At 34.9% G+C, this 12,892-nt stretch overlaps 1 protein-coding gene across 1 annotated transcript; it reads left to right on the top strand.

Annotated features, from left to right (window-relative positions):
• Positions 1-6,725: 6,725 nt before the first annotated feature.
• LOC101550041 (olfactory receptor 4P4-like) lies at positions 6,726-7,637 on the top strand. Its single transcript, XM_004621630.2, has one exon. The coding sequence runs from the start codon at positions 6,726-6,728 to the stop codon at positions 7,635-7,637; it is 912 nt and encodes a 303-aa protein (XP_004621687.2).
• Positions 7,638-12,892: the final 5,255 nt, after the last annotated feature.

Below are 12,892 nucleotides of genomic sequence, written 5' to 3'. Positions count from 1 at the left end.
AATTGACATGTAGATTTCATGTGGCAGCCCATTCTTGTCTTTGGGATGTAAATCCAAGTGCTTTTAGCCCAAGAAAAGTTTCAGTTTTGGTTTTGTGTCTTCTTTCCCAGGGCAAGATTACTGGCCTGCAGATGCAAGGAAATAATTCATATTCTACTGCCTCAGTGTAACTTCTTTTGATGCCTTTGATGATGTCACTGTATTGCGCCCTTTAGAGAGACCATGGTCAATAAAAGGAGATCATGAGGTTCCCTACCTTTGTCTAGAGTCAGAGAGAACCTTGGCCCTCCATGAAATACATTTCTTCCATGTTCCTTGTCGCAGCACCTCCAACCACACGAATATTCACGCAACAAGTGACATAATTCATAATGATAGAAAATGTCTAAAATTATTTCATTTAATAAGGCAATACAAGCTAGAAGCTTTGGCAAGGTCAATTATGAGAAAAATATAAATTGCCAAAATGAGCATTGCCTATATACTGCTAGGTGTTGGGCAAAGTTATAAAGACACTTTGAAACTATTTGAGCAGCATCCTTGAAATGAAAAGTGCTAGCAGTTTTCCTGTTTTTTTTTTTCATTGTGCTCTGTATATGGAAGGAATATTTTTGTTCGTCCACCTCAGAAGCTCATACTTCTCTTACCATTCACACACTGACACCTGTACATGACAAATATAACTATGTATCACTGTCATCACTGTCATCCCATTGCTCATCAATTTGCTTAAGTGGGCACCAGTAATGTCTCCATTGTGAGACTTGTTGTTTCTGTTTTTGGCATATCGAATATGCCATGGGTAGCTTGCCAGTCTCTGCTTTGCAGGCAAGATACTCTTGGTAGTTTGTCAGTCTTTCCGAGAGGGGTGGAGGAACCGAACTTGGGTGGATCTTGTGCAAGAAGGTGGAGGAATGGAACCCTGGTCAGCCAATTGCAAGGCTTACCCCCTACCGCTGTGCTATCTCTCCAGCCCAATACAATACAGACAAATACAACCACAACCACGTACACCCAAGAATGTTTTTCTTTACCACCTCAAAGTTAATTGTTACATGAATATATAGTCATTGAATCAAATGAAACAGAGAAACATGCAACTGGCTCATCAGATCTAATTTTCATTATATATTCATATATATTCAGAATGATTTCCTCCCATTTTCAGAGAATTCCTTAGACCGGTGCGGGGGGAGGAGTTAAAAAAAAGTAGTTCTTGGGGCTGGAACAATAGTACAACAGGTAGGGCGTTTGCCTTGCACTTGGTCGACCTGGGTTTGATCCCCATCTTCCCATATGGTCTCCCAAGCACTGACAGGAGTAATTCCTGAGTGCAGAACCTGGAGGAACTCCTGAGCATTGCTGGATGTGACACAAAAAGCAAAAAAAATATAAAAAACTAAACAAATAAACAAACAAAAACAGTAGTTCTTATGTAAAGAGTCTTCACTCACATAATTCAGAGAATTTTATTCTGGTATTTAAAAGATCATTCTAACATTTGCATTGAAATGGAAAGGTACATATTAACCCAAACTACATTATAAGAACAAGCTTAAATGATTTGTATTACTTAATGGATAGTATCTAGCAGATAGGTATAGAAATACAAGTCTCACAATGGAGATATTACTGGTGCCCGTTTGAGCAAATTGATGAGCAATGGGATAACAGTGATTTAACAATGACAGTTAGAGCAATTAAAATTATATCTCATCAAAGTGACAAATTGATTATTGCAACACCCCATAGGAAGCATGCCTCAATAAAGCTTTTTATTTTGTTTGGGCAGCAACCATGAATGTTTTGGTTTTTTTTCTTAGCTCTATACATAACAATCACTGCTTTAGCAGCTCAGAGGACCAGAGGAAGACTAGGAATCACACTGGTGTCAACCAAGTGAAAGGCAATATTCCAATCCCTGTACTAACTCAGGCTCCTAAAAGAAACTGAATGATGGAGTTGTATAATTGTTTTATTGAATTTTTAATCAATTGCTTGACACATTTTGGATCGAGCCTATTCAATCTATAATAATAAAGTCACATGGAAAAATGCATGGTAAACAATAAAAGAAAATTTTCTGTATTGAATGATGATATACTCTGATATTATCATTATAGTTTAATTGAGTGAAAGTATGTTTTTATACTTATTTTTGTGTGAGCATCTAGGGATAATAATGTTGATTTGTTAGTTTTATCATTCTCATCTCCATGGCTCAACACACATTTCCATCAGTGTCAGTTCCAGCAAATATATAACCTGACCACAGTGTTGATATTCAGGGACTTAGGGGTGTATGGATAGGTTATTCATTCATGTTAGGCTCTAGCTGAATTTCTTTCGCTCTTTATCTTTCATCATTTCAGACTTTCGGGTAAAAGCAGACAGACATTTTGAATGGGGTGTTTGGGGGCCTCCAGAGAAATAATGCCTGCTCAAAGCAAGTAGAAAGGTGAGCAATAAAAAGTTCTATGCAGACAATGCCCAGAAGCAGGAAGCATTAATGTGGATAGCAACTCAGAGGAATTTGATGAAGTACTATTTAGAGTAGCCTCTGGGAATATAATTTGTTAGAGTTTTTATAGACCTATTATCTAATCATATTCTGTTCTTCTGCACCAACTTTCATTTAAGCATTGGTATAAAACAAACCACCTAATACTTAAAATGTTATGTTTGCTAACATTTCAGGATACACAGCTCCTGTTTTCATTCAGAATATTTATTCTGCCTTCTTATTGGTTACTTTTAAAGTTCCAGTCACCTGAAGATTTATTCTTTAAAAAAAAGCAGTAGCATTGTTTAAAAACACATTAACTTTTTACCAAATAATTTTAGAATTAATTAGATTGTTTTGAGTAATTTTTAAAGCTCTATATTTTATTCCATATTTATATGCTGGAGAAGAATTTTAGCAGAATGAATATCTGGTGAGGTTATAATTCCAATTCTATCAAAAACTAGTTTGAACAAGTACTCAGATCAGAGGGGTGAGTAAATTAACCATGTCATATTTCTTAGAGATGTGTTTATAAGTGTGTTTTCAAGATACTCTATGCTAGTTAAGATTTATTCTATTTAAATTCATCATAGTGGCATTATTTTCTTTCACAGAAAATACAAGTTCATTCACATGAGCTTATTTAATGAAACAAATTTCATTATACACTATTTACAAGCAGAATTTCAATTAAAACTAAGAACAATGTATAGAGTCTTTATGTTACTTGGAACTTTTTTAAATCCTATTTTGTTGCTTTTGTATTTTTCTCTATCTTAGCAAGAAAGTGCCTCATGAATATTAGATCCCTTACGATGACTATTTGCTTCTCTTACAAAAATTTTGCTATTCAGAAATGGACTTGGTTCAATTAAGGTAAGTTTTTTAGCAGAGTATTCTGAAATCATTAAAAGAAGATTTGAATTTAGGATGGAAACTCCATGAGCACAATTAGACTTTTTACTTTTTATTTTTTGAGAGGAGAGTCAAAAGAGATTATAGGACTTTTATGGAGTACTAGGAAAGAAAATTGAGTAATCATTTGAGTTTATAATTAAATATGTAAGAAATTTTAGGCTAATAATTCCTAAGACATGCTCTGAGAATCAGAATCTTAAATAAGTTTATTTCTTTTACTATCATTGCCAAACTGAAAATTTATTTTAATTATCCCTCTTTCAATTATGTTGTGCAATTCTATCTGTGTGTTTTGCATTGCATTAGCTATTTGTTGTATGTGATGTATGTGTATGTGTGAATCTCTAGGGATCATTTTAAAAAACAAAATAAATGTGGCTATATAGTTCTGAACAAAGCATATATTTCATATGTATGAGGTTGTGAGTTTGTGTGACAATATCCTCTCCTAAGTAGAATAGCAAAATATATAGCTATGAACCATATAGCCTACTATATTATTTCACATTTATTTCTTAGTAATGTCTCTACCTCTCTAGTACATTGATTTCCCATTGAATATAGCCATATCATATTCTGTGCATCATAAATAATTCAAATTAAACTGAAGGTAAGAGGCCAATCAGAGAAACTCTTAGGTATCTAATATACTCTTTTTTATTCAGATGAACGCTATTATAGAAAAAGTCACTAGAGTCCAAATAATTCACTATCTGTTTACTGTACTTTCATGTATCTACACCTTTCTTTCCTGTTACTATTCAGTCACTTAGAGTGGAGATGCTTAATTCTTCCTCCTTTACAATGTATGCTTCCCATTATTTAACAAACTGAGAAAGTATACTTAAGAATATATCATTTTACTGACTTTCATTTCTTCTGGTTACATTACATTGCAAGTTGCTTTCATTGTCATGAATTTGACATCTGTGATGGGGTAAAAAATAGGTCAGATTACTAACGGAAGAACTTAGATTTTGATAAAAAATAATAGAAAATTATTCCAAAATGTTGGTATGAGAATCTCTGACCTTGTATTTATATTAGCTGCAAGACTTATGCCCAAAATAGTCAGAAAGACACAGGAGGTGATTCTGTAGTTGGATAGCTTATAAACTTCTTCTCCTACTAAGACCAAGATTCAAAAAGTTTCTTCTTTGCTCTCCTTGGCAGCTATTCTCACAAAAATCATAAAGAGGGGCCGGAGCGATAGCACAGCGGGTAGGGCGTTTGCCTTGCATGCGGCCGACCCGAGTTCGATCCCCGGCATCCCATATGGTCCCCCAAGCACCGCCAGGAGTAATTCCTGAGTGCAAAGCCAGGAGTAACCCCTGAGCATCGCTGGGTGTGACCCAAAAAGAAAAAAAAAATCATAAAGAGATCCACAACCCCAGACAGGCTAGAAATAAAGACATTTGTTCTCTAGTAGCCATAGGAATTTACTTTCTGATGCAAGATATTACCTACGAATTTTTGGGCTCTTTTAATAATATTCTTTTCTGGGGACCAAAGACAGAGTACAGGGGTTAAAGCACTTATTTGTATGCAGCTGACACTCATTAGAATCACTGCACTCCCATTGTGTACCTCTGAGCACCACCAGAAGTGATCTTTGAGCACAAGTCAGAGGAAGTCAGGACCCCAGCTGGGTGTACCCCCAGAATCTCGCCCAAAGTTTTATTTATCAAGTGGCATCCCGTTAAATTTGTTCATTGAATTACACCTCTTATAGTTCAATGCCAACCAATTTGTTTTTAGGGAAATAAACCTAACTTAGTAAACAAGATGCTATTTTTTAAATAAGGTACTATCATTGGTTATACTATTGGTAATGAGAAAATAAACCAATAAAACAAGCTGACTAATACCCAAGTACTATTCATGGTTAAGTGCAATGGATCTCATATTAACTTTGACTTTTCTAAAGATAAAGGTAGAGATTATTATTCACTGTCCTATTAGCACTGTCCTCCCGTTGTTCATCAATTTGCTAAAACAGAACCAGTAATGTCTCCATTGTGAGATTTGTTATTACTGTTTTTGGAATATCAAATATGCCATGGGTAGTTCTCCAGGCTCTGCTAAGAGAATATTATAGTTATATTTAATAAACACTAAAAGTGTGCAGTTTTTTCTCCTTGATGATATAAGGGATGAATCATAATTTCAAGTGGGATTAGTTTCTCAGAGTACGGATGGTTTATACTGGTAAACAATTACCTATATAAAATAATTTGTGGACTGCACAGTGGGTAGGGTGTTTGCCTTGCATGCGGCTGACTGGGGTTTGATTCCTCTGTCCCTCTCAGAGAGCCCGGCAAGCTACCGAGATTATCCCGCCTGCAAGCAGAGCCTGGCAAGCTACCCGAGGCATATTTGGTATTCCAAAAACAGTAACATCAAATCTCACAATGCAGATATTACTGATACCCGCAAATTGATGAACAACGGGATGACAGTGCTACAGTGCTACCAACTACCTACTCACCAACTGATATCTTAAATAAACACATATCTTTTTTCCTTTGCATTTATAATTTCAATTATATTTCCACAGATTTTTGACATTGATATAGTTTGAATACACAATAAGAAAAAATATTTCATTTGTACTATCTATTCAAATATTCATTCTAAACCATTTTTTCTTTTGCTTATATAAAATAAATTGGATGAAGTTGGATTTTCAGATTATGTTCACAAATCCATTTTACTGTACAAATTTAAACCATTGTTTGCATTTATGTGTCTGAAAATATACTAACTCATATTTATAGTTGCTAGTGTATGTTCACATGGTGATAAGAGTAATCTTTAAGTAAATCAAATAATTTAGGATTATGTATGTTTGATTAATTTACTTTCCTGAATATGCACTCTCAAATGATATAGGAGGTTTGTCCAGATAATTCTGGAAGAACTATAGAGCACAAACATCCAATATTACATAATTTTAAATATTTAATTTAATTTTTTTAATTATGTAAGTATTTTGATCTATAAAAATAAAACTAATAATGATGTTATTTTTATATCAGGAACCAAACAACAAAATAGTCTATAATCATTAGTAATAATGTTGAAAATTACACTTATTTCCTAAGTAAAACACCTTTTTAAAATTTAAAATAAGAGAAAAAAAAACAAACTAAAACTGTGTATCATCAATGAGTAATATAATTTGTAAGTGACATGAGATGATTAGGATTAAAAGTATTATTTATATTATGTTCTTATTTATATAAATCCAGACCTTTTTCTTTTCAGGTACTTAACTGACTGGTAATTCAATTTGGACCAGATGGAAATCCAGAGGAATGTCTCAGAATTCATACTTTTAGGACTTTCTTATGACCAGAACATAGAAATGTTTTGTTTTGTGCTTTTCTCAGTCTGTTATGCTGCACTCTTAGCAGGAAACCTGATCATCCTCTCCATTAAACACAGCCCTCTTTTGCACCAACCGATGTACTATTTTCTCCTCCATTTATCATCTATGGACATCTGCTTTACCTCCACGGTGACACCCAAGTTAATTGCTGACCTGCTCATCGAAAGAAAAACCATTTCTTACAGTAGCTGCATGTTACAGGTCTTTACCATGCACTTTTTTGGAATGATTGAAGTCCTAATCCTTACTGTCATGGCTTATGATCGCTATGTTGCCATCTGCAAACCCCTCCACTACATGCTTATCATGAACAGGACAAGGTGCAACCTCCTAGTCTTAGCTACCTGGGCTGGTGGAGCTCTGCATTCCTTCCCTCAGTTTTTGATTGTAATTCGCTTGCCTTTCTGTGGGCCCAATGAAATTGATCACTATTTCTGTGATATTTTCCCTTTGTTAAAAGTTGCCTGCACAGACACATATGTCATTGGTGTCCTCTTACTTATCAATTCAGGAATGGCCACCTTAATCACATTTATGGTCTTATTCTTCTCTTATGTTGTGATATTATTTACTTTAAGAAATCAGTCCGCTGAAGGAAGACGCAAAGCCCTTTCTACCTGTGGGTCTCATATCACTGTGATTGTTTTATTCTTTGGTACCTCAATCTTTTCCTATCTTAGGCCTCCGACTACTTTTTCTGAGGATAAAGTACTTGCATTATTTTATACCATCATTGCTCCCATGTTCAACCCCTTTATTTACACACTAAGAAATTCAGAGATGAAAAGTGCCATGAGAAAAGCTTGGTTTCAGACATCGTAGTCAATTAGCTGTCCTTTGAAATGATGCTGGAGACAGCAATGTAGAATCAAGAATGATAAACTATCTCAATATTACTCAATTGCTGTCATTTTATGAGAGATAGACATAATTTAATAACTAGTGATGTGGTTTTCAGAGAGTGTACATGAGGTCATATGCAAAGAATAATTTTAGAAATAACAAGATGATGTTATATGAAGTGTTTCAATATAGAAGAGGCAATTATAGTTGTGGCTAAGATAGGTTGGTGATGAGATCACACAAATATTCTGTATGCAAAGAAATAAATTCATGAAGCAAATTTTGTTTATGAATTTTTGAGGCAACAATGGCTTACAAGAGTGCAAATTTTTATGTTTTAAGGATAGTACTATCTTACTATCTTATCTTACTTAACTTACTATCACCAAAGTGCCAATGTTTTTTCATCCTGCTGTATAAAAACTGCCCTTTATACTACTGTTGTTTCACCATTTAGTATTGTTTTATTTTGAAAAGGATATTTATATACATCACCTAAATTTATATTTGTAAACTAATTACACATTTTGAATTGCATGTAATATAATCTGATTTTAATAAATTAGTTGCTCTTTTTTGAACTTTTTATTAGACATAAAGGTAAACTAGTATAAACAGAGTAAAATTAATTATTACTATAACAAAAACACTGATTTTAACTGAACATTTTATTTTATTTATTTATTTATTTATTTATTTATTTATTTTGCCTTTTCCGATGCACAGGGGTTACTCCTGGCTCCTGCACTCAGGAATTACTCCTGGCAATGCTTGGGTGACCATATGGGATGCTGGGAATCGAACTCGGGTCAGCTGTGTGCAAAGCAATCGCCCTACCCACTGTGCTATCTCTCCAGCCCCTTAACTGAACATTTTAAATGTAACCCATAATGTAGTCAAATTACAGAATAATTAATATTAATACACTAATGGCTATTTTTTATCCTGAATCTTTGTTATTTGTGTGAGAAATACAAACAAAAAAAAAGTGAGTAAGCCAGGAGATATTACGGAGATTAAGAAACTTGCCTTGCACACAGCGCACCTTCTGGTTATATCCCAGGCACTACATATAACCACTAAGTACTGCCAGGAATAATCCCTGAGCATAGTCTCCAAACATACAAACATACACAGATAAATATATTCTACATAATATGTATTTATATAAATATATTTAACATATGATATATAGCTATATATTTGTGATGTGAGACCAAACTATATCATTGCAGTAAAATCAAATTTCAGTCAATAAACACATTGACACAATACTCAGGATGAATGATATTGAACAGGGATATTTTTAACAATCATGGAGAGGAGACATCTGGGAATCGTTTTCTTCAGGAATCTGAAGATAAAGAATAAATGTGTTTATTTATATTTCTAAATGTATCACTGTATCACTATCATGACGTTGTTCATTGATTTGTTCCAGCGGGCACCAGCAACGTTTCCATTTGTCCCAACCCTGAGATTTTAGCAGCCTCTCATTACTCATCTTTCCCAATGATTAGAGACTCTTTTAGGGTCAGGGGAATGAGACTTGTTATTGTTACTGTATTTGGCATATCGAATATGCTACGGGGAGCTTGCCAGGCTCTGCTGTGCAGGCAGAATACTCTAGGTAGCTTGTCAGGCTCTCTGAGAGGGGCAGAGAAATAGAACTCGGGTCAGCCATGTGCAAGGCAAACACCCTACTGCTGTACTATCGCTCCATCCCATTCTGGAATTGCCTACCTGAAAATGCTTTATCTCTGTAAATGATCCATCACATCTTTGTGCAGTCATATACCTCAACCCCCCTCAGATGTTCTGTTTTTATGCCAACGGCTCTGCATTAAATGGGCCATTTTGACCATCAGTCTGTGGTCCCTGTCTCTTTGCTCCTCTGATGGGGAGGCCAGAGAGATGGTTCTTAGCCACTAAAAGCACGTACCACACACCCACACTTTGAACTCACAATAGGTGTGTACTACTTTTAAATAATATATTTGTCTTCTTGGGATTGATTTTATGTCGTAGAATCACTAGATAATATAAAATTTGTGTCACTGTATCACTGTCACTCTATCACTGTCATCCCATTGCTTGTCAATTTGCTCGAGCTGGCACTGGTAACGTCTCCATTGTGAGGCTTGTTGTTACTCTTTTTGGCAAGTCCAATAGGACACGGGTAGCTTGCCAGGCTCTCCGAGAGGGGCGTAGGAATCGAACCCAGGTCCGCTGCGTGCAAGGTAAACACCCTACCCACTTGGCTATCACTCCAGCCCATAAAATTTGTATATTTAATTTTTTAAGATATCTTCAGACAGTATTTTATGGAGACTGAACTAGATGTTCTTCCCTCCAGCTGTGAAAGAGGGGTCCTCTTGCTCTCTGTCCCTATCAACAATAGTTCTATTCTTAGTGGACAGGCCCTTCTCACCAGTGGAGATGGCTCCTCATTGTTATTCTGATTTGCATTCACATGATAAAGTGATGATAAATACTTTTTTGATGTGCCTGTGAGCTATCTAAATGTCTCTCTTACCCTCAGCATTTCCTTTAGAATGGAGGAGACATAACAGTTTCAGCTTTCTAAATCTGTTTGCTGCTGCATAGCATTGTAATAGGAATGAAAATAAACAATCCTGAATGATAATACTGACATTGCAAAGACACATAAAATGTTGCAGAAGGGAACACTATGAAATTTATATAAATATATTTGTATATACACAAAAAATGTGAGTTCATAAATGATATAAATGAATCTGAAAAAATCTGATAAGAATAGTAAAGAAGTTAATGATCATATTAATGCAAATATATTAAATGTTATTGAATAGCATTAGAATCCTAACCACACAAACCTATACTTGTAATTTAGGAAAGTTTGGTTTATTGTTTTGTCTGTCCATTTCCTATCTTGATAATTATAATGGTTATTTCTATAAAAAATAAGAAAAATAATTATTTTAGAAAATGAATAAATATAAATCTCAAGAAAATACATATAGATTCATTATATTAGTATAATTCTCTGATACATAAATTTCACCTAAATTAAATTTCACAACAGATTTTACCTGAATTAAATTATACCAAAATTAAATTTCACAATAGATACTACCATTTCACTAAAAATTGAAGAAATTTGACACCCCAGCTCAATAAGAATAATTTTTATTTTAATATGAGTTTAAATATTGCAGGATGTAAGAACAATATATATCAATCACATATACAATATCCACTAGAAAGTAATAAGGTAGTTAAATTTTAACTTCAAGTAGCACCGAAAACAAAATAATAAAGCTGAATGATATGATCAAGAAATATTAAGTAAACCTTAAGAAGTATGCTGATATTAAAATGATATTTAGAAATATTTTGTTTATGAATCAGGTGATTCAACATTAAGATGTGACTTCTCCTTAAAGCCATGTAGGTTCAGTGATTTAAAAACTTTGAACCATACAGCTGTTAGAAAGGATGAGGTCATGAAATTTGCATATAGGTAGATCAACATGAAAAGTATCATGTTAAGTGAAATGAGTCGGAAAGAGAGGGATAGACGTAGAAATATTGCACTAATTTGTGGAATATAAAGTAACAGAATAGGAGACTAACACCCAAGAATAGTAAGAAAAGTACCAAAAGGAGTACTCCACAGCTTGGAAGCTGACCTCACATGCTAGGTGAAGAAATGGTTCTGATAGAGAAGGGATCACCAAGCAAAAGGTGCTAGGCAGGTCCACTAGGGATGGGAGATACGGGCTGAAAATAGACTATAGACTGAACATGGTGCCTACTTAATACCTCTGTAGCAAACCACAACACCCAAAAATAGAGAGCAAGCAAATGGGAATGCCCTGCCACAGAGGCAGGGTGGGGTGAATGGTACAGGGTGGGGATGGTGGGAGGAATGCTGGGACCATTGGTGGTGGAAAATGGGCACTGGTGGAGGGATGGGCACTTGATCATTGTATGACTGAAATGTAAGCATGAAAACCTATAAGTCTGTAACTTTGTCTCACGGTAATTCACTAATAAAATTAAAAATAAATCAAATAAATAATATTTGATTTTTAAAAAATAAAAACTTCAAACTAATGCAATGCAGATTTTCCAAACGAATGAAAATAAATACATAAGAATGTAAAGAAACACGTTCCTAAAAGAATGAAGTTGGAACTTGTACTGTCTTACAGAATATCATTTTTGTGTTCAAATTGTTAGACTGTTTTCATAAAGAGGAAGCAATCTAGAAGGCACAATGAGATATTGACCTATGATAGTTACCTAATATTTTTTTCTTTTTGGGCCACACCCAGCGATACTCAGGGGTCACTCCTGGCTCTGCACTCAGGAATTACCCCTGGCCATGCTTGGGAGACTATATGGGATGCTGGGAATCGAACCCAGGTCGGCCGCGTGCAAGGCAAACGCCTTATCTACTGTGCTATCACTCCAGCCCCAAGTTACCTAATTTTAAACAAAAATCCATAAGTAATTAAGTACAGAAAATGGTCTTCACGGTATATTGGTGGAAATATTGAGCATTCAGATGCACATAAAATGACAAACTCAGCTCTTAAAGAAAACCTACTGAGGAAATATCCTACAATATTAATTCAAAACAGGTATTTAAGCCAAAGTTGAAAGGTACAAATATAAAACATTTAGAACAAGATTGTAAAATAATTACTACTTAGAATTTTGCGGGGTCTTTTTAGGCCATGTCATATATTTTCGCTCCTGCACTGCTTGAGGGACCACACAGGGGCACAGAGCATAACAGGTCTTCCTCATGGAAGTCATATGTTGCTGACTTTGTGCGTCTAGAGATTTCCTGGAGGGTCTTGAGGACCATATGTGGTTCCAGAAACCAAGCCCTGGTCAGCTACTTTCAAGGAAATAGCCTTATATACTACTATCTTTCCTTTCTTGAAGTTCTTTTTTGAATAACAGTGCTATTTAGTGAAGCAGCTTCATCTGAAAAACAGATTTGATATTACCAAATATGATTTTCTGATGTTTTATTTTATTTTATTTAAACTTCCTGTAAATTGTTTATGGCAGAAAGACTAATTCACCTTCAGGGTGTGGATATGGACAGTCCTTCAAAAACTAGAAATTGAGCTTCCGTATGATCCCACAATACCACCTCTGGGAATATATCCCAAGGATGCAAAAAAGCACAGTAGAAATAACATCTGTACTATATGTTCATTGCAGCATTGTTC

The sequence above is a fragment of the Sorex araneus genome, chromosome 6 (genome assembly GCF_027595985.1).
Source record: "Sorex araneus isolate mSorAra2 chromosome 6, mSorAra2.pri, whole genome shotgun sequence".
NCBI classification, from domain to species: Eukaryota; Metazoa; Chordata; class Mammalia; order Eulipotyphla; family Soricidae; genus Sorex; species Sorex araneus.
This window is presented reverse-complemented; position numbering and strand designations above follow the sequence as displayed.

Bases quoted from the DNA above. Each gene is read 5' to 3' on its own strand.
- LOC101550041 (XM_004621630.2), top strand. From the start codon at position 6,726: ATGGAAATCCAGAGGAATGTCTCAGAATTCATACTTTTAGGACTTTCT.